General features: G+C 40.1%; 1 protein-coding gene across 2 annotated transcripts in view; it reads left to right on the forward strand.

Moving 5' to 3' along the window:
- The window catches only part of AKIP1 (A-kinase interacting protein 1), a 75587-nt gene extending 56937 nt beyond the window's left edge, over positions 1-18650 (forward strand). For both annotated transcript variants that reach the window (XM_085648135.1, XM_085648136.1), the window contains exon 5: positions 17916-18650. In XM_085648135.1, coding sequence (XP_085504261.1) covers positions 17916-18095 — 180 coding nt within the window. In that variant the 3' untranslated portion in view covers positions 18096-18650. The remainder of the gene's footprint in view (positions 1-17915) is intronic.
- The last annotated feature ends 2811 nt before the right edge of the window (positions 18651-21461 follow it).

Raw genomic sequence — 21461 nt, forward strand, 5'->3', positions numbered from 1 at the left:
CTGGCTGTTCCCCAGAGCCTAATTCTCAGCCTCCCCTCCGTTTTTCCTCCTTCACTCTGTCTTTAGCGCCAGGATGCCCGTAGGGTTGCAGTGCGCTCTACAAATTTAAATACATACATACATACATAAACCAGCTGAAAAAGCCAGGTATAACTCTTGGTTTTGAAGATCCCAATGGTTTTCTAGAAGGGAGAATAGCTGTGGTTCAAGCAGCTAAGAACCTACTATATCTTGGTTCTCACAATGATAGACACCCTCAGGTTTGAGTTGTTGTTTTTTCAGTTTAATAGACTGCATCAATTGCTTTTGTTTTTCCATTCAACCTAAACGCTGTTTGAGGTTTTTTCAGCAAATGCTGACTGCAGTGGTATTACATCACCATTGTCCAAAGGTTCATATGTTCCTCTATCTGGTTGATCAAGGTACCTCAGCTTGACTTCTGTAGTTTAGAGTTGATTTTGGACATCCTTCACCATTTTTCATTGAGTGAACTTCAGGCATTTAAGGTCTATAGATACATTGCACATTACTGTTAACATTTACTTTTTATGAATATTTCTACCCCTGCCTGACCACTGAGACAGCAAATATTCTACCTTGAGCTCTGTGCAAGGTCGTCCAAACGGTTTGGCCTAATGCACTTGGTCTTCACAAAGGGTCATGTGGGTTTCCTCAAAGAAAATCCCATGTGCAAGTAAAAGGGGTTTAATACCCCCAGGCAGAAGTGCGGGGCTCTGTCTCTCAAGGGGATAAAGTCTATTTCCTAGATCCATTTTCTGTCTATATGAATTATGCTCCATCTGGCAAAGCCTATATAATGCCTAGGCATGTGCTGAGTGAGCTTGTATTCACATGATTACTTGGGCTCTCCACACTTTAAATACTATCAGTACTGAAAATGTGTTACTCTATATCAAATTGATAAGATACATAGCTATTGGCAAATGAGTAGAGTTCCTCTTCTAGTTAGTATCCATTCGTGAGAACGGTTTGCTGGTCCAGGTGGAAGAGACTCGATCTGTTGCGGGTGGTCTTCCAGTCACCCTGTGTCTGAGATTGGCCTGCTCTCGGTTTCACTTCTTTCTGCCTCATTAATTCAGTAAAACATACAAGTCGGTAGCATGAAATGACCTATAAGTGGGATGGAGTTCAACTGCATTACATCGACTGGCCCCTAAACTGATGTGATCATTTTATTGGTTGACATGTACCTCTATTTGCCTTTACTTCAAATAGTTTACCTATTTTAGTGCTAGCCAATTTACATGCTACTTCCAAGCTGAGGTCCTTGTGGATGTAATCATCAGGTTAATGCATTGGGCAGAAAATGCAATGGTGTGACGTAATGATACTGACTTCACTTATTTCGCACAGTCATGGCTGGTTACCTAAAGCCATGGTAAGAATAAATGTGGTTAAGTTAGAACATTACTGAATAGATATTGGGTGACTGTTCCAGATTAAGGCTAGCTGGAATGACAACCTACTCTTTGTTGTAGTTATGGGTAACTGGCACTTGTTTGGTCACAATGTAAGTGTAATAGCACAATAATTTCTCTTGTTTTGTTGTCACACTTTGTGACTGAAATATGATAAGCCAGAGCTTCTAAAAAACATGACAGGAGCTTATAAGTCAAGTATTAACTGGCCTTATTCTGAAAGGTATTTTTGATCATAAACGTACTCTTATGACCAAACAATAAATGTTTTACCTGTGCAAGAAATTCATTCATTACTGCAGGTTCCCCTGTGGGGGTGTTTTAAGCTTTCTAGACACACAGTAGGACTAGGAGCCTGCTTGAATAGTTACATGATGCTTCCGGTAGTACGCCTGGAAAACCTTGTCTGGCACAGCTTTCTAGGCATATTATTGGTAACGTTTGTGAATAGCAAAAAACAGAGGAATATTCAGGAAGATATCTAAATATCTGCCTGTAGTTATTTTTGCTGACTGGGGTCCACGTGTTATACAGAAATAAACTTAAAGCTATTAGCCTGAAAGCTTTGCATATTGTCACCCATAGAACAGAAATATCCTAAGGTAACTGTTTACCTCAGTGGCTGTTTGGCAGTGCCTGAAAGACAGTACAGCGGGTTGGTCTATAGAAGCAGACCCAGGTAGAATAAGCTGTGTTGGGGCTTGGCATGGCAGTTAGCTGTCCAACTATCTCTCCGTTGCTTATAGGTCATGCGTTACATTTGGCAGCACTGGTAGGACTTGTCATGCCAATAAAGTTACTTTGAATTGAAAACTAGAAATATCCCACACGATACACAAAGTTGACGTATGTGGATAAAAATAGCTGTGGTGTGGAAGAATGTCTGGAATCTTTGCATCCCATTATATTCAGCTGTGCAGAGTTAAGAATCTACAGTGACGTTCAACAATCCTTGGCTCAGAAGAAGCTTCTGGTGGGAAAATACGCAGGAAATGGGCCCTTTATATTTCCTAAAGTATTAGCAGTTGCCCGTTTTAAAAAACTTTCCTAAAGCAAGATCGCAGCATGCATTTCAGCAATTCACTATGATAATTGCTTCAGCTGCAGTGTGTGCTGAGTTGTCTTTTGACAAATCCTACTCTAAAGAGCATATGTAGGTTCTGTTCCACAAATACCATCGCTGATCCAAAGGTGTGAATCTTTAAACTATCATGCTAAAACTAGCAGCACAATTGCATACCGTAAATCAAACAAAAGTGAGAATCTTTAGTGCAGTATGACATTTAAATAAATTATGCATAAAAATGTTGTATTAAAAGTGCAATATCACACAGGGATATTTTGTTTAGAGTGCATTTGATTAATATTGCCTGCTTGCTTTATACAGAAAGTCGGTGATGTGTTGGGGTAAATGCTCTCAATTCCTATAAATGTTGTTTGAAAACTCGAAAACAAACAAATCAAATAGCGGCAACACCAGTAGGTCTAGCTTATGAATGAAGGTGCCTTTTGGTCACGGATGGGTGCAGAGACACCCAACTCAATGTACACGCACTCTGTCACTAATCTTTGCACTCAGCATCCATTCATTAATCCACTGGCTCATTCTTCCATTCACCCTCTGACGCTTCTGCAATAAAAAACACACAAACTCAAAACGTGCAAGATAAATTAAAAGAATACAAGTAGTAAAAAGAAAACATGCCTACTAAACACTGTGGTCATGTTTGCAATAGCAAAACTAAAAGTAGCAGCAGTTGTCCATCAAGGTATTGTAAATAGTCTATCATTGTTTTAAAGTTCAAGCATGGCTGTCACATTTAGAACTAAAGTTAGAATGGTAAAACAGTGCTACACTATGAGCATTTCATAACGATCTCCTGGTTTAGAGGAAGTCAGATGAAATGAGTGGCAAGCACGCAACCTGTTCGCACTTCCCGGATAGCTATAATAGTTTCTTAAGGAACATTAAAATAAAAAGAGCAGAAGAAAAGAATTGAAAGGGGAACTATAAAAAGAGAAAATTCAAAACTAAAGGACTGGCCAACCAGCTTTGATACTTACGTTCTTTCATTTTTAAGTGGATGTGCACATGTGATCAGAAAATGTCATCGTTCACAGGGCAAAAGAGCACATGACTGATGCAGACTGAAAATTTACCCCATGCAGTTCTCCGTCATGGATGGAAACCGCGTAAATGACACTCGGACAAACCAACAGCAGTCCAGAGTGGACCCAAAGACGCTCTGTGAGCTACATGAATATATATTTATACATATGGATGTATGTATTATTTAATTATTGTTTTATTACAAGATCCTGGCAGACCTCTAAGAAGAGATTCTTGCAAGAAATATTACAGTGCAAATCTTTTAGGGTTTGTTAGAGGCAGTAACTAACACAAAATCATTTCCTACAAAGGTAATCTGACTTTCTGAGTAACAAAATACCTATCTTTCGGCTTTAATACAAATAAACAACAATCCACTCTTAAATGCCTGTTGATTTTGACATATGTTTTTCACAATTGATATGGCAAGCCTAATGTGTTTATCAAAACGTTTCATAGTAAGCAGATCAGACGTTTGACAATAGAAATATTTTTTCATAGTGAACCATTCAGGCATGTAGCTACTTTCAATTGCTTATCACCATAACCAAATGAGGTCTCCTGTACTGAGCATAAGCTTTCCCACAAGGCAACCAACTGGCATACAGTCATAAAATTACATAGTAAATAATGTTACAGTTGGCAGAGCAAAATACTATCTCTTCTAAGAGGGCCTAATAAAGAATCTAACAATACAAATCTTCTATGCCCATGGTTTGTCAGAGAGGATAACAAGCACTAAAATGCTTGCCTAATATGGTTGACTGTGAGAATCAATGTAACAAATTACCTCTCTGTAGAATTTAATACTCAGTAATAACAATCTAACGTTAAATGCCTATTGACTTTAACATATGCTTTTCTCAATCAGTATATCAAGCTTCCTGCCGTTATCATAATGCTTTCTTATAAGTCAACAAGGCTATAACCTTTATCATCGACTTGTCTCCATAAGTAACTCAGCTCATACCTACTATTGGTTTATAAGCCTTTCCACAAGGCAACCATCAGGTACTTCGTAATAAAATTACAAATATGTACCAAGTATAGTTGTTGAAAAAATACCCCCATGATCTATTCTGGTGGGTCACCAGTACTAAATCCCCTCACAGACTACAGTAATCCGTGAGATTCCATGTAACAAAATGCCTGCCTACAGTCCTTAGCACAAGAGTAAGGCCCTGCTTGCTTTGTTATAACTTTTTATTATAAACAGGTCACATCTGAGAAATGTGGCATAACTTTTTCCAGTAGGCCTCAACCAAAGGCTTGACACTATATGTAACCCAGTTCTACAGAAGTGTGCAGAACCTGACAACCACCAGGCATACATTTATAACATTTAATATTTACAACATTACAGTTAACAAATTATATGCAGCCCTTTCAATAGGGCCTAGCAAGAATCATCACAGTGAAATTCTTTTCCCAGGGTTTGTCAGAGTGGGTGACCAACACCAAAGCACTTGCCTGCTAAAGTAGTCTTATGTGATTCCATGTCACATAAAACTGTAGCCTTAAGTTCATAGGAATAATAAAAATCCACTCTTAAAGGTCTGTTGACTTAACATATGCTTTTCACAATCATTATGTCATCCCTAATGCCTTTATCATAACTTTTCATAACAGTCAGGCATATAGCCGTTATCATTGGCTTGTCACCATAACCAACTTAAGCCATTGTACTGAGTATACGTTTTCTACAAGGGAACTATTCGACATACAGTCATATCAGTACAAATGTATACAAAATTACAGTAGACAAAACAAAATACTTTCTTAAGAAAGCCTAATAAGGATAATTGTAGTGCATATCTCCTTTAGATCACCAATACCAAAACCCTCGCCCTCTACACCAGTCTGTGAAATTCCATGTAACAAAGTACCTTCCCATAGGATTTAGCGCAGAGTAATAACAATCCATCCTTAAAAGCCTATTCTTTTTAAGTTATGCATGTCTTTCACAATATGTAGTTCAGGCCTACTGGCTTTATCATAACGTTTTATAATAAACGGATCATACCTATGTTTTCTGGCATGCTTTTTCCAAAGATCTGATTAAGTTTTTACCCTTTAACATTGGCTTTACACTTTACCCAACACCAGTCAAAACAAGTGCCCATAAACTGACAACCATCATGCATACAGTTTTTAAATAACTATTTAGAAAGATACAGCTTGCAAAAACAATATACAGCCCCTCTCATCCGGGCCTAACGAGAACCAGCACAGTGAAACGCACTGGATTTGTTAGAGTCGGTGGTCAAAGTCAGAACCCTTGCCCATTACAGTAGTCTTTGCTATGTCATGTAACAAACTACCTATCTATAGGCCTTCATATGCATCGATAACAATTTACACCTAAATGCCTATCATGTTTAACATATGCTTTTCACAATCCATACTTCAGGACTAGTGCTTTTATCATATCATTTCATAATACATAGATCAAGCCTATGTGCATGATAATTGACTTGCCACCATAACCAAATCGGTCCTGCTGCATCAAGTATAAACTTTGCCACAAGCCAAAAAGTACTAAACATGGGGTATTTTTAGTGGAAGCACACACATTCAGCTCAATCACATCCTGTACTCGGAGGGACCAACATGTGAGTGGAGCTCAAGTCTGTTGCTCAGTAGGGCTCTGAAAGCTCTTTTTTGATTGGTCACATTAGGTCATGCACTGTCAAGCCAAACCTAAAAATCCATGTAGGTTATTGACTACCATCCTTCCATTGGTGTTGCTGACAGAGAAGAACACTGTAAATTATCTTAGACACTTTAATAGCATCACAACGCCATGTGTGCACCCCTGAAAGTTTAAGGTCAGGCTTCTGGATAAATAAACAAAATGTTTAAAGCTGTGTGGAGTTCAAGCACTTTCTTGTGGAAGCGCACCACCTCTCAATCAAAACATGTGCTCCCGGCTCCCGATATGTGGGTGAAGCCAGAACCCTTCCTGGTGATTCTCACATAAATATCTGGTGTCAGCTGCGCTATTATGCCATACCATAAAAATTGCAATTCGAATACACTTTTTCATTTTTTCTTTTTTATAAATTATAATATATATATATATATATATATATATATATATATATATATATAATATATTCAGTCGCTTCACAAGAGGATTCGTTTCCGGGATCCATATCCCATTGTCAGGTGGCGTGTTGCACTCGGCCAATCCCACCGCCGAGTTAAAGTCAATAAGGTTTCCTGCTACGATAAGCAAAAACACGCTCTCAGAAAGGTACAGCTAGTGGGAGTTTATTCACAAGATAACGCTACGCGTTTCAGCACAGAAGTGCCTTGATCACACGTTAACCACAAACCAATCAGGAACATCTTATGTACAAACACCAATGATCACCATGTATAGTCAACATAGTAGAAGGACACTGACATTCAAGAAAATGTATCGGCCATTATTGAATAGTTCTTTTGCGTTAAATCTCTATTACATCATAGAAATTTAGAAATCAAAACAGTGAATTCAATCAATATATATGGGAAACCTGAACTCCATCTCATATTGAAAAAACGGGGGTAACATTTTGATCATGCGATGCAGTCAGAGTCATTTGTGCATGTAAGAGAATGCATTGTCGCATTTAACAAGGCTATAACCACGATTCTAACCATTTCTGACACATTCAGCATTACCCCCATAAGACTGAGTCGTCTGGCATGTTCATAGTGCATAGGAATAACTTATTGCTAAGCGCCTATGTCGCAGCATCACATATTTACAAAAAGCAAATTGCACTCGGTCTAGTGCCCGAAAAGAGTCAAATTGAGATTTGGTGAGTGATCAGGCTAAATCTCATAGTCTCTAAGGTATCCTTCCTCCAATAAGGTGATCAAAATAGGTTCTACTAGGGATGTTCCATCAAGGTAAACAGAGTGCATCTAGATCCAAGGATCAAGGAAAATCAAAAAAGGGGGGGGTTTATAAAATAACAAAAGTGAAGGTGTGTTTCTTAGCTTATCGTGGTGAGGTGACAGTCTTCTATTCGGTTCAGACATGTGAGGGTCAGTGCAGTGCTCAGATTTTCTAAGGAGTGACGTGCCCCCGGCTGACTCCTAGAAAGAGGTAACAAGAACAAGTGATTAAAATGGATTAAAAACATCATCATCAATCAGTTTGCAAGAACACTCAGATTACATGTTGAACATCAGGACACAATAAAAAAAAAATTTAAAAAAAAAATTTTAAAAAAAATTTTTGGGGACACAATCAAACATTTTTTTTTTTTTTAAATCCCTGTACAATGGACCAATATAGAAGGCAGCTATGTACAATTACTCAGTGTGCAGATGGGTTGCAAGTTCCTCGTCCAAATTGTGTCCCCCAGGGAATTTGGTCTCCAATTCTAATATCCATTTGGATTCTCTTTTTCGGAGGGCAAGTTCGCGATTCCCACCCCGCTTACCAACATTGACCTGTTCAATTGCATAGTATCTTAAGAGGTCATTGTTTGATTGGTGTGCGGTTTGGAAATGTCTTGCAATGGGATATTTGGGGTCTTTGTTATTAATAGCCCTCAAATGTTCCTGAACTCTTTTCTTAGCCATGCACGAAGTACTGCCCACATATTTTTTGTGACATGGACATTCCAAAATATAGATCACATAAGTGGAACTACAAGTCAAAAATTGTTTGATTTGTTTTTTGGTATTGGTCCCTGGTATTGCAAAGTCTTTAACCATCACACTAGACCGACAGGCCCTGCAATGCCCACAAGGGTAGAATCCACTAAGTCCTTGGATGTATTGGCCCTTTTTATCCGAGATGTCACTTTTCACCAACATATCCCTTAAGTTGCGGCCTCTTCTGTACGTTATAAGTGGTCTGTTGGTCAATTTGGGGCCTATGATGGAGTCAGATTTTAAAATTTTCCACTTATCAGCCACTATTTTTTGTACTTGTTTGGACTTTTGGTTAAAGGTAGTTATTATTCTAGGAAGTTGTGAGGAGACAATAGGTTTGGGCGTAGGATTCAGGGTCTCTAATCTCTGAATAATCGAGGCTTTAGAAAGGGCTTTAGTCAGTACCCCCTCGGGATATCCCCTATCACGGAACCGTTGGAGTATGTTGCTACTCTCGAGTATGAAATCCGCCTCTTGAGTGCAATTTCTTTTGGCTCTCAAAAGCTCCCCATAAGGGATGCTCCATTTGAGTGGTTCAGGGTGGGAGCTGAGGGCATGCAGTAAGCTGTTGCCTGCGGTGTCCTTTCTGTGGAGTTTGGAAATCAGTTTGCCATCTTGGATCGCAATACTGGTATCTAGGAAATCCACCTGGTGTCTGCTAATGTTATATGTCAGATGTATATTGTAACTGTTTTGATTCAGCTTTGCAATGAAGGTAATAGCCTCTTCCTCTGTGCCACGCCAGATGACGAAGAGGTCGTCAATGTATCTAGACCATAAATGTACCTTGGTGAAGTGCTCCTTGAGATCTACACTGGTCATAATTTCTTCTTCCCACTTCCCCAGAAATAAATTGGCGAAGTTGGGAGAAAAAGCAGAACCCATGGCCGCCCCACGAATTTGTTTGAAAAAGGTACCATCAAACATAAATATGTTGTTGCGTAGACAGAGTTTCATCATCTCTATTAGCATGACAGTGTGGTTTCTGAATCCTATTTCACGGTTTTTTAAGAAATAGTAACAAGCCTCCATACCCTGAGTGTGGTCTATGACAGTATAAAGGGCACTGACATCCATAGTTATTAATATGGAGCCTTCTGTCAATGTGATGGTATCTATTTTTTTGAGAAAGTCAGTTGTGTCCTTAATGAAGGAAGGAAGTTGGATGACATAATCTTTCAGGAAGTGATCTACATATACTGACAGATTTTCATTAACACTTCCTATGGAGGATATGATGGGTCTGCCTGGGGGTTCTAAGAGATTTTTATGAACCTTAGGCAGCAAATAAAAAATAAAAAATTGGCAGTTTAGGATAATCACGTTTGAGGAAGCAGAATTCGTGCCAAGAGAGGAGCCCCTCTATTTGCCAATCGTGTAGTCTATTCCATGTTTCCTCTATACTATTGTTGTATTCATTAGAGTTGGATTTGGTATAGAAGATATCACCTTCAAGTTGTCTGAGGGCTTCTTTAACATAAAGATCCCTGCCCCACAGAACAATGTTTCCTCCTTTATCGGAGGGTCTTAGTATAACAGAGTTGTCATCTGCCAAAGACAGGATGAAGTCACGTTCTTGTTTGGACAAATTTCTATTCCTGTTATCTCTGTTGTACTGTTTGTGTTTGAGCTTAGCAAGTTCTTTGCTGACTACTTCTTGAAATGTATCTATAGGATTGTGTGGCATGATGGGGTAAAAAACAGATTTGGGTCTAAAACTAGTACAGGCAGCCCTATTCATATTAGTTTCCCTCACACCTACAATAGAATCATCAGGTTGGCTATCTGATGATATACCACCCAGTGCATACATATCTAGTAGTAGATCATGATCATAAATATTGAGTTCAGGTATATCTGCTGCTACAATGGATTGAGGAGTATCTTCTATAGGTCTTAGTGAGTGCCATTTCTGAAGTTTTAGTTTCCTGCCGAATTTATACATATCTATTCGGGTATCAGAGTAACTAAAAAGTTCACTGGGGCAAAAAGTCAATCCCAAACAGAGAGTTCGTTTTTCCTTAAGAGTCAATGTTCTAGAAGACAAGTTTATAATTGTTTTATTTACCATATCATCATCCATGGTTAACGTCTTCGTCTGTAGCCGCCTCTTTTGGATCCCACCGGCTTTGTACTCTTTGCGTTTTCTCTGCTGGAACTTGAGTCTTCTCTTCTGTGATCTGCTCTTCCTCTTGCTTGTCCTCTTGGTCTCCCACGAGTTGGTGTTTTCTGGAAGGACTGTTGCTGCTGTTGTGATTCCGCTTCTTTTTTCCGTCTGGTCCTTAGAACCCTGAACTCTTCTAAAAAAGTCGCCGGTTTCTTAGCAACTCTTTCAGTCTCAGAAGCAGTGCTGGTGGAGTGTCTCGATGCATCAGAATCCGGCTCACTGGCGATGGCATTTGAAGAGCATGCTTCCTCGGTTTCTTGTAATTCAGGTGTCTCAATTGGGATATTTTCTTGTTTGTACAAGTAATCATATTTGTTATTTTATAAACCCCCCCCCTTTTTTGATTTTCCTTGATCCTTGGATCTAGATGCACTCTGTTTACCTTGATGGAACATCCCTAGTAGAACCTATTTTGATCACCTTATTGGAGGAAGGATACCTTAGAGACTATGAGATTTAGCCTGATCACTCACCAAATCTCAATTTGACTCTTTTCGGGCACTAGACCGAGTGCAATTTGCTTTTTGTAAATATGTGATGCTGCGACATAGGCGCTTAGCAATAAGTTATTCCTATGCACTATGAACATGCCAGACGACTCAGTCTTATGGGGGTAATGCTGAATGTGTCAGAAATGGTTAGAATCGTGGTTATAGCCTTGTTAAATGCGACAATGCATTCTCTTACATGCACAAATGACTCTGACTGCATCGCATGATCAAAATGTTACCCCCGTTTTTTCAATATGAGATGGAGTTCAGGTTTCCCATATATATTGATTGAATTCACTGTTTTGATTTCTAAATTTCTATGATGTAATAGAGATTTAACGCAAAAGAACTATTCAATAATGGCCGATACATTTTCTTGAATGTCAGTGTCCTTCTACTATGTTGACTATACATGGTGATCATTGGTGTTTGTACATAAGATGTTCCTGATTGGTTTGTGGTTAACGTGTGATCAAGGCACTTCTGTGCTGAAACGCGTAGCGTTATCTTGTGAATAAACTCCCACTAGCTGTACCTTTCTGAGAGCGTGTTTTTGCTTATCGTAGCAGGAAACCTTATATATATATATATATATATATATATATATATATATATATATATATATATATATTCCAACCTAAATCGATATTTGAAGTGAGTACCTGAACCCGGACCATTGTAACCTTCTTCATGAGCTGCAGTCTTTTGTTTGTATCTAATGAGTAGTGGTTAAATAATGAAGCTTTCAAGGCATCTTTTTGAGAAATATATATCAGATAAACTACCTGAAGAATATGTTCTAAAGATATGAAGTTACTAGCGACTACTTTGACCAAGTACACTGCAAAGGCTGCAAGACAGTGCCTTTCTAATGTCATGGTACTCTGGGGTGACTTGCGGTTTTCTTCTTAATGTACATTGAGTGAAATGTTATTCCTTATAAAGCCCGGGTGTTCCACTCAACAAAATATCGTATGTTTTGTTGGACAACCTCTTGTCTCATCTTGGCAGACAGCAAGATGAAGGTCTGTGAGGAACTTTACACAGGTTCTATAGAACGCCCATTAGCCTACTTCGCATGGGGCTTATGGAAGATGACAGCTGTTGGCGTTGTAACTATTCACCTGCTTCCTTCTTACATGCAAAAAGAACTGTTGATGGACAAAATGCAGAACAATGTCATACATTCACCCCAGTACAGAGATCTGGGCCTAAATCCATCGTTTTTTTGCTCACCATGCCATTCCAGTTTGGACCCAGCCATATGCAAATCAGTCTTGACCCTGTGCCCAATGGGAACAGTCCAGCCCGAACTGCCAGGCCAGGTCCTCCTGGACTGGAAACCAGCATCCTAGTACCGGTTTCAGGGTATCACCCCTCTTCAGCCAGGATAGCTTGATTCCAGTGGCATGGAGAGCACGGGACTCACGTCTGAGCGTACCCGTCCCACTCGGGGTGACAAATGCAAAAAGAACTGTTGATGGACAGAATGCAGAACAATGTCATAGGAATAGCGGATTATTGGACCAAAGTATTTGCCACAGTGAGCCGGATGGTTGGAGGATCGGGGGTTCCATCTCCGGCCCTTTGGTACGCCCAAATTGCGTAAGTTACATACTTTGCTTTTATTGTATGCTAAACGCCAGGTTGCGGTGCATTGGGGTAGGAAGAGAACACTATCCCTCAAGGGTTGGATAGCGGACGTGACCTACGGGCACACACAGCTGTCTTGTTTTCTGGGAGCTGGCCTCCCCTTCTTCCCGTCCTTGGGATATCTGGGAACCATTCCTGACATGGGTTCGGGGACAGACTGAAGCTGCTGATCGGGAGCGATCTGGGAACCTGCAGACCACGGAATAGTGTGATGTTCTTTAAAAATTTGGAATTGGGTTTTCTTCCATGCCAATGCCTTTAAGTAGATTAATGCATGTACTTAGTGTTTTCTTGAATCTATGGTGTACGCGTGACGAATTCCATGATTATAATAATGAGACAATGTATGCACTGTAACTAAGCCACACTCGGATTTCATGTACCAACAAACTGGCCTGTTATGTTGTACTGTTTTGTACCTGCACAAAATGTTAATAAAAAAATAACAAAATCTCTGAGTAACCCATTTTCAAAGCAGACAGACTGCATTTGGCCTCTATTTGCATCCACTCACACTTACCCTAGTGCCTGTTGGCTGGTGGGGAGAAGACGCCACAGGGAAGTTGTACAGTTAAAAAAGCTTCTTACCGTCTATGCACCAGTAATTTTACAGGTGGATAACTCCAAAGGCAAATTTCCCACAAAGTACTCTGTATTCTTGGTTTGTAATTGGTTATGGGATTTGTTTTAGAGAGAACCTCTTTACATTTTAATAAATGTTACTTTACTATCGGGGTGTCGTGATCTTCAGTGCCTCAGGCCACACTGTAGATCTTTGGCAGGCCAGGTGCACAAAACTAAACTGCCATTAACATTTCAATACTAACTACTGAAGAAACCAATTTAAATTAGAATGCTATTTCAACTGTGTGTACCTTACAGTTGGGGTGTTCTGCACCATCTACATACACCTATTTTATTAATAATATGATTTTCAGATGAAATGTATTTTAACAGAGAGTCCTATTTTCTTTTTTTGGTGCTGATAGGTAGCAAACAGCAGTTTTTAATTCGCTATCAAGACATGAATTTTAATCCAGCTTTCCGTTTCCATCTCTCTGTTTCTATAATTCTGTTTATTTATGTTTTATGTAGCAGGTGTCTTTCCTGCTGAACAGATTGAGCACAGAGGCCTGAATTGGAAAGCACAAAGCAACATTGTTCAATTCATTTTTTAATAACTGATTCCAAACTGTGAAATGCTTCTTTCTGGTAAGAAGCCCTAACGCAGGGTTGCCCACTCTTGCAATATCTGCTTAATGCCTCCATCCGCTAACTCTTTGATATAATCAATAGACCATGTAGGTGACGCGAAGTTCCTGATGGATCGAGATTGGCATGTTAAGCAGTTTGAGCAGCTAACAACTGCGATTCATCGACATTAAGAAGTGACTGCGAGAACTTGTGAACACGAGACGAAATCCTGGGTCAAGGCACTCGGAACCAAAGAAAATCTCATAATTTGTGATACTTCACCCCAGTTCTGTATGGCAGGCTAGGCATTCGGCTTTACACTGGTTAGTCCATGGCAGCGCTAGCTTGGACACCCAGTATACAGACGAGTCACTTATAAAGGCTTGTATTAGAAAGCTGTGGGTCCCGGCCATGTACAGTGCCACTTTGGATTTCATTTCATTGGTTTTTTTGTCTCTTCTTTTGTTATGTATTTTCTTCGACACTTGTTGCTTCTGAAAGCATTCTTGGCACACCTGTTTTCTAACTTCTCCTCAGATGCTCACTCTTTTGGGAGCCAGCAGGGTGGTGTCTATGGAAGTTTGCCCCTGTCATCCATCCTTGCATTGCTGGAGTTGTGTAAAGGTGACCCTGAAGACACCAATTGACATTTTTCCAGATCTTAGGATCTTCGGGAATAAAAAGTGCATCAAGTCAAGTATCAAACTTGGAGATGCATTTTTTTGCCCACTCGTCTTTAATTTGACCCCCATTTCGGGATTTACATACATTCAAACCTGTGGAATAGCTTTCTGTGGGACAAACATCGAAAATGTATTAATGTGAAACAAACTTTAAAAGATGGCTGTCAGTATGCCTTCTTGTGGGTAAAGGATACATGTACCTGTTATGGTAATATCTGGAACTTTTGTGCACATTGTTAGCAGGATTGGCTTGAACAGTCATGGCAAGTATGTTCCACATCTAAATGCCCAAGGATGACATTCTATCACGGTGTAGTTAGGCTTGGAAACATGCTGAACATTTGCTAAAAGTATAAATCCTTGGGGAAACGGGGAATGGCGTTTTGCTCTCTCCGTGCACAATTATCGTACCTACAATGCCTTAGGATCTGTAGCCAGAAAACCTACTGAAACCCACTGCTACCAACAAGTAAGTGTCCTATCATCTTACGTTCACACGATTTCCCCGGTATAAACCATAGCAAACATGTAAGGTTCCCGTGGGTTGTTAAGCAGGAAAGGAGAGAATGACAGCCATGAACTTGCTACATGGAATGGCTCAAACACGTTTGACAAAGCTAATATTTCTCACTTTCTGCTGGTCAAATATGTAGTACCATTTTAACCTATACGAGTTTTTGAGAATAAAGTTGCCATTGACACTTGATTTCCCTAAGATTGTATAGTTGTGCTGTGAAAATGTAGTATCCTCTACATTCCCTAACAAGCATTGAAAATGCAATAGGTCTCGCCTTTTATTAAGTTAAAGCCATTTGCTTTGCTATACAATACCATTAGCAAAGCAAATGGCTTTAACTTAATCAAAGGCGAGACCTATTTCATTTTCAATGCTTGTTATTTCAGAGGCGCCGGGCGTATTTCTTATCACCTGACAAAGGCTCCGCTGCCTCAACGACACGTCCTAAATGTCAGAATGCACTGCAGCACAATGAGGTGCTGTGTCCCCCTCAAAGCACCCAATGTGCTGCAGCCAAATGACCGGTTATATGGGCTGACGAGAGGATCGTGCTGCAGCCAATTACAAGACTCACATCCTCATGGCAAGTAATGCGCGTCCATGTTTTAAACCGAGAGAGATCTTCAACAAGGGGAGCTGGTAGATAATTCTTATCTATAACATATGGACATATTAAAAATAAAATAATTCTTAAAAGTGCACAGGACAGATCCAGTGCTTCGCAGGGGCGCTTTCCTTAATTTTTCCCTGTTTTGGAAGCAAAGGAAGAAACGACGAGTTTCCCCTCAGGGAAGAGGACTTCGTAGCCAGGTCTCCGACACGTAAACGTAAAGTGCTGAGGTGATTATAGAGTCGGGGAAGAGTCCTCGTGTCTGGAGATCTGCCCGCCTCTCCAGTGCATTCCTTCAGAAAGGAACTCTCAATCATTCCCCAAAAGCTGGCCCTGCTGCAATACTGCCTTAAATGGGCATTCGGAGGACGCGGGCTTTGAAAACAGATTAAAAGCATTTGTGCCGGACTCATTGCTCGGACGGCCAGCGTGAAGTCGGCACGGTAGAGCTGGTAAAGGAGGCAGAACTCGGCAAGACGCAGTGTGGAGTGAGGTGGGGGTTCGACAAGACACCGGCGGAAGGGAGAGCTGCCCGACAGGGAAACAAAGCGCTGTCTGGGGGGAGGGGGCACACACTTGACATTATCTGTAAGGAGAGGGCACCACCAGAGAAACCAGGAAATAAAGAACAGATTCTTACCCGTCCCTTTTGCATCTTTGATATTGGCGGACGGGGGTTGCCTTTCTTTAGTACACATTTCTGTGCAGCGCTTGTGCGGGAATGGCGATGGTAGAGGGGGTGGAGTCTCGCCACGCCTGGCTGAGCTGCTAAGGCACGGTCGGCTTTCACTTTCGTCCTTCGCAAAGCTTTCTTGTCTTTATGGGGCCATATGTTTGAAACACATGGCCCCATAAAGATAAGAAAAGCTTTTACCACAAACTTAAAGCAACCGAGCCAGTCCAACTGGGACGGCTCTAAAAGAGAAAACTGTACGTCACTAGACGCTCTTTTCCAATGGCTGGCCACCGTTTAGCATAAACGGTGACGCCAGCCAATGGAAAAGAGGGGCGGGGCTTAAAGCCCACTAGAGAAATCTACCCTAACTCATTAAATCTCGCCAGCGAGACTGCGCATGTCTGCGCAGTCTACGCCAGGCGAGACCTAAAAATCGCCATTTAACCACCAATTCCCTACTTTTCTGAAATCTGTTTTAACTTTTAGTAGCAAAATTATTTATTATTATTTTTGCAAGCAGATCAGATGAAGTAATATTACTGTGTAGTAGTAAAAAAAAATAACGTAAAGCCTCCTATGGTTTAATGATTTGAGCATTGTGGTTCACACGAAAAGTGTGCATATAAGGTGTACAGACCTGTGCAAATATATAACTTTAATGGAAATTCATGTGACGACATTACTGTTTCAGAAAATATACGTTTTTAATAGTGTATCTATTTGTTCATTATTATTTATTTTTTGTACTCCATTTTATTGGTTTTTGCAATAAACAAAGAAGAGCACAGCACAGGTAAGTCATTAGGATTGATATCGTGTGATAATTTTCAGCGTTGTTCATTATTTTTACGGTATTTAGGTGTTAAGAAATGTTTTGAGCCAAACAGCAACTGACTCCTTCCTGGGGTCATGTGTCTAGATTTCAAAAACGTCTTCACAACGCAAAGCTTGGATATAATAACTTTACAAATGTAGAATTCTTGATAGTGTTATTTTCTGTCGAGTGCAGAAAAAAAAAATGTTATCGAAATATATTTCTCCCCAATTTTGTATTTCATTGGAGCTACACCAAAAGAAAACTTTGCACTCATCACAATTGCGTGTATAACATTTTAGGAGCACGTGAAATTTGTGTGATTCACGTTTGCATAACTATGCGAAATTTCGGCATAATTATGCAAAATTCACATTGGTCACTTCTTGCTTTATTTTAGTGTGAAATGCATCCTCTTATCAATCTCTGATGGAAGGAAGCATTTTAAATTTTAAAAACTGCAATAAATTAAAAGCACTGTGAACAACAGCCTCTTGACTTCTCTTTTCCTGTGTATTTGCTGTCAATTTTTACCACCCGTTTGTGGTAACTATTTTTCTTCTGCAAATGGCACGTAATTACGCACAATGGCATAATGATATAATAGTAGGAATTTTTCGTAACAATCATAGCACAAAATTCCCGAAATTATGCCAGCATAATTTAAATTTCGTGCAGGCTAATAAAAGTTGACTGTGTATTTATTGCATGTAAAAGAAAGTTATTGAGGGTTTACCAAAAATGTCCGAAATGATTGTAGGGCAGGTGGTCAAGACATAACACACAAGGGGTTAAATTCCCTTGACCACTTTGACATTTATGTTTGATGACTCTGGTGGGCACCTGTTTGACAGCGAAACTGTTAGTCAAAATAATAAGATTTGCATGATTTTTTTCTGCCACAGGAAACCTTTTCCAGTTTTACAGGGAGCTCCCCTGGAGGAAGGCCCAACACAAAAGATGTCCACCTTGAAGTTACGCCTGGTACCTACAGAATTTATTCCCACTCGCATGGCTTGAAACACCAAACTCAGCTGTTGAACATTACGCCAGGACAAAGTGTGGATGTTGTGTTCACTACGTGATGTATCTGTACACATATAATGGTCAATGGGCACAACATCATAACAAGGCTATCTTAAGCCTCAACGCGAGATCATGACAAAACAAATATTTGCACTTTCAAAGCTCTTAGCTTTTGCACTTTACTTTTTTCAGTCCTATGCCATGAATCTGTAATACTTGAATCGTCACATGTATATGCATTTAAAAACTGTGCATCATCGCGTGTTTTGTCAGCTTGCCAGGCATTTCGAGAAACTGCCCTTTCTCTCAGAGTGCAAATTGTGGGAAAACTGCCTTGCCCTTAGCACTGCCATGGTTCTTGTCAAACTTGCTGTGCAGTTTCCCTGGGTAGCTCCCCTTTACCTAAAAAAATGTATAATTTTGGGAAAAGTGTAGTTTACTGGGCCTTCTACCTTACGGTGCAAAAAATATTGATCAAACTGACTCCAGTGCAAACGGTTTTGGATCGGTTGATTGTAAAAAATCGTGCACTGGTGTGAATGATATATTTCATTAGCTGCGCAGCCTTTTATCTCTTCAAACTGAATAGAAAAATAAAGATTTTTTTAAATCAATTTTGAATTGTAAGCAGTGGTTTTTTTCAGTTTGAAAGTATATTTGCTACAGAGGATGTTCTGTACATGCACAGTGTTTTTAGAGCTGCTGTCAGATGAAAGGCTGAGTGGTCATTGTATGATCAGCACTGGTCATTCTTGGACATACTGCTCTGATAGTGGCAGTTTAATTGCTGCTAATACCAGTGAAATCCTCCAGTCTTCGCAGGAGAGATAGGACAGTGTCCTCTTGTGATTTCATGCTTCATTTCGAAGACTGCGGAGCAAGAATGGTGCGCAACTGCTCATTGATTTGGAAATACACCTGCTACTGAAAGCTGGAGGAATATTCAGTTCTGTAAAGCACATCGAGGGTATGCCGCCCTTTTTTACTGAATTTAAAAAATATATATATTTTTACTAAACAAACATCAGCATCAATATATTGCATTATCATGAGTCACATAATCGGCACATCCTCAGTACAGTTATGCATGATCAGCAGTCCATATTCGTATATTACACTAAACACTTTGCCATCAGGATCTCAATCTAGCACCAGAATCATTCCCCAACCCTTCCTTTTACAAGCTTCCAGGTATCTCCCAGTTGCCCCTATAGGATTCCCACTGTTGCCATACTTTTCCCCATTTCTTGGGACAACCCCTGCTCTCGTATACTGTCTTTTCAACGGTTCAGCACCAGTGCATGTCTCGCTTCCATTGTGCCGCTGTTGCCGTTTTTGTGGGCCCCCCAAGCCCTTGCAATGTTCCGTTTGGCCACCATTGCGGCCAGTAATAGCCATATTGTTTGTGGTATGTAGGCCATGCTGGTTCCACTGATACACGTAGTACATGCCACCGGGCTTCAAGAGGAATCTCCTGTCCCACCACCTCTGACATTATGCATATCACCTTCCGCCAGTAACTTTTTTACAGATTTTGACTTGAGTGAAATGTAACACACTAATGGTGCTCACGTCGCACACCACAGAGGCATTGTTTTGATTTTTTTTTTTTTATCCGGACCCGGAACCTGTATACTGGTTGCAGGGAGGCCGTGGTAAACTTAACCGGTGGCTAACTGAAGGCCAGCCCAAGCAGACGTGTATGAACCCATATCTGGGATGACGCATACAAAATAAGGCACATCAGCCTATTATCAGTATTCCAATCACAATACAACGGTTGGCAATAATTAATTTCTTAATCGTATCCTGACCATATAGACCAACGGTGGCACCAGTATACATATCTACATTGTGAATACCTTGCATCATAAGGTTTTTAATCCCAGAGGAGGTCATCGTTCCCTTCTCTCTTCATGATTTTAATCATAATGATTTTAATCACCAGAAGTGTTAGATAAATTGAAGTCTAACATCACCTCTGCTGAGGTTAGAAAACTGTCCTGAAGAAGGTGTTAATTACATACCGAAACGCTGCATCGACAACTGTTTTCTCATAATGATGTATTTTTAATGAAATGTTTTTTATTTTTTTTAATGATATTTGTATATAATTGTATTTAATAAATTTGCGATGCAAATGTATGATTTCTCCTTTTTTTGATGTTTAACTGTAATGTTGACTTTGTGAGATTGTAGAATTGTTATGTCCTCTTAAATTTGTAACTCCCTGACTACCAACATTGTCTAATAGACTGTTTTATACCGCGACACAACACCATTGTTGTTAGGGATTTATCTGATTCTTGTACGCACCCCCTGTCCCTGATTGGATTATAAGGGGACCTCCCTTTCTTTCCTTGCTTGAGGTATGAAGACCATCAAATGTTGAGACTGTAATATTTACGCAATGTTATTGCTTCAAAATATCAAAGTGGTGTAAAATGTGCACATTTTGCAGATTTCCTAAGAACTCCATCAGCTAATAGGATTTAAGCCATCCCCAGAGACACGATTCATGAAATGTGATTACATTTGTGTAAATCCTGCTTCCTTAATGTCACATTTGTTGATAAGACATAAGTGCTGAAAATACTTACCAGTAATTTTAATTTACAAAGTCCTGCCCCTTTTCCTTACAGTCCTTACGTAGGAGTTAAACCCAATTTCAAGGCTGGAATTATGCTGCTACTTCAAAAGCAAACTTTGACCATGCCCACCCTTCTCCACGGTGTCTTGTGGGAGCAAAGAGCCTGTATTGAGGAAAGCTAAGACCCACAGTAATGAAGTTTAGCAGAAAGTAATCATTGTGTACAGTGGAATCAAAGGTCTTTGTGGATTACAATATCTTCATCAGTTGCTACAGGGAGCCTACACCTTCCTGATTTTGTTGATTTGTCAAGAATGGGAAACCACCTTTACCACGCAGCCGGAACCACGCAGTCCCTTTACAACGTGGTCAAAACGAACACGTTGTTACCAAACAAGTCTTTACAACGGCTTGCTTTAGGGAACACGTTGGACTGGTGATGAATTTTAAGTCCAACACTTTCCCTATCGTTGCGCAGACTGGAGTTGAAATAGTAAATAATGCTATTCCAAAGTACAGCGCTTCCCTAAAGCAAGTCGTTGTAACGACACTAGTTTTATTGATCGCGTTGTAAAGGCTTGTGTGGTTCTATCATGCAACCGTCAAGAACAGTTTCAACAAAAGTGCATTCATTGCTCTATGAAGACTCACGTAAAACTGTCTTTTGACTTTGACCTCAACTCATTACGTAATTTGTGGTAGCAGAGCATGCTTTAGTTTTCTCTTGTGCAGGATTCTCTTCACCCCCTCGAAGTATTACCCCAGCCTTTGACTTCCTACTCTGTGGTTGGAGTAAAATGATACCGTTGCTCACTTATCTGTCCGTGGTGTCAGG

The sequence above is a fragment of the Triturus cristatus genome, chromosome 3_2 (assembly GCF_964204655.1).
Source record: "Triturus cristatus chromosome 3_2, aTriCri1.1, whole genome shotgun sequence".
Lineage (NCBI taxonomy): Eukaryota > Metazoa > Chordata > Amphibia > Caudata > Salamandridae > Triturus > Triturus cristatus.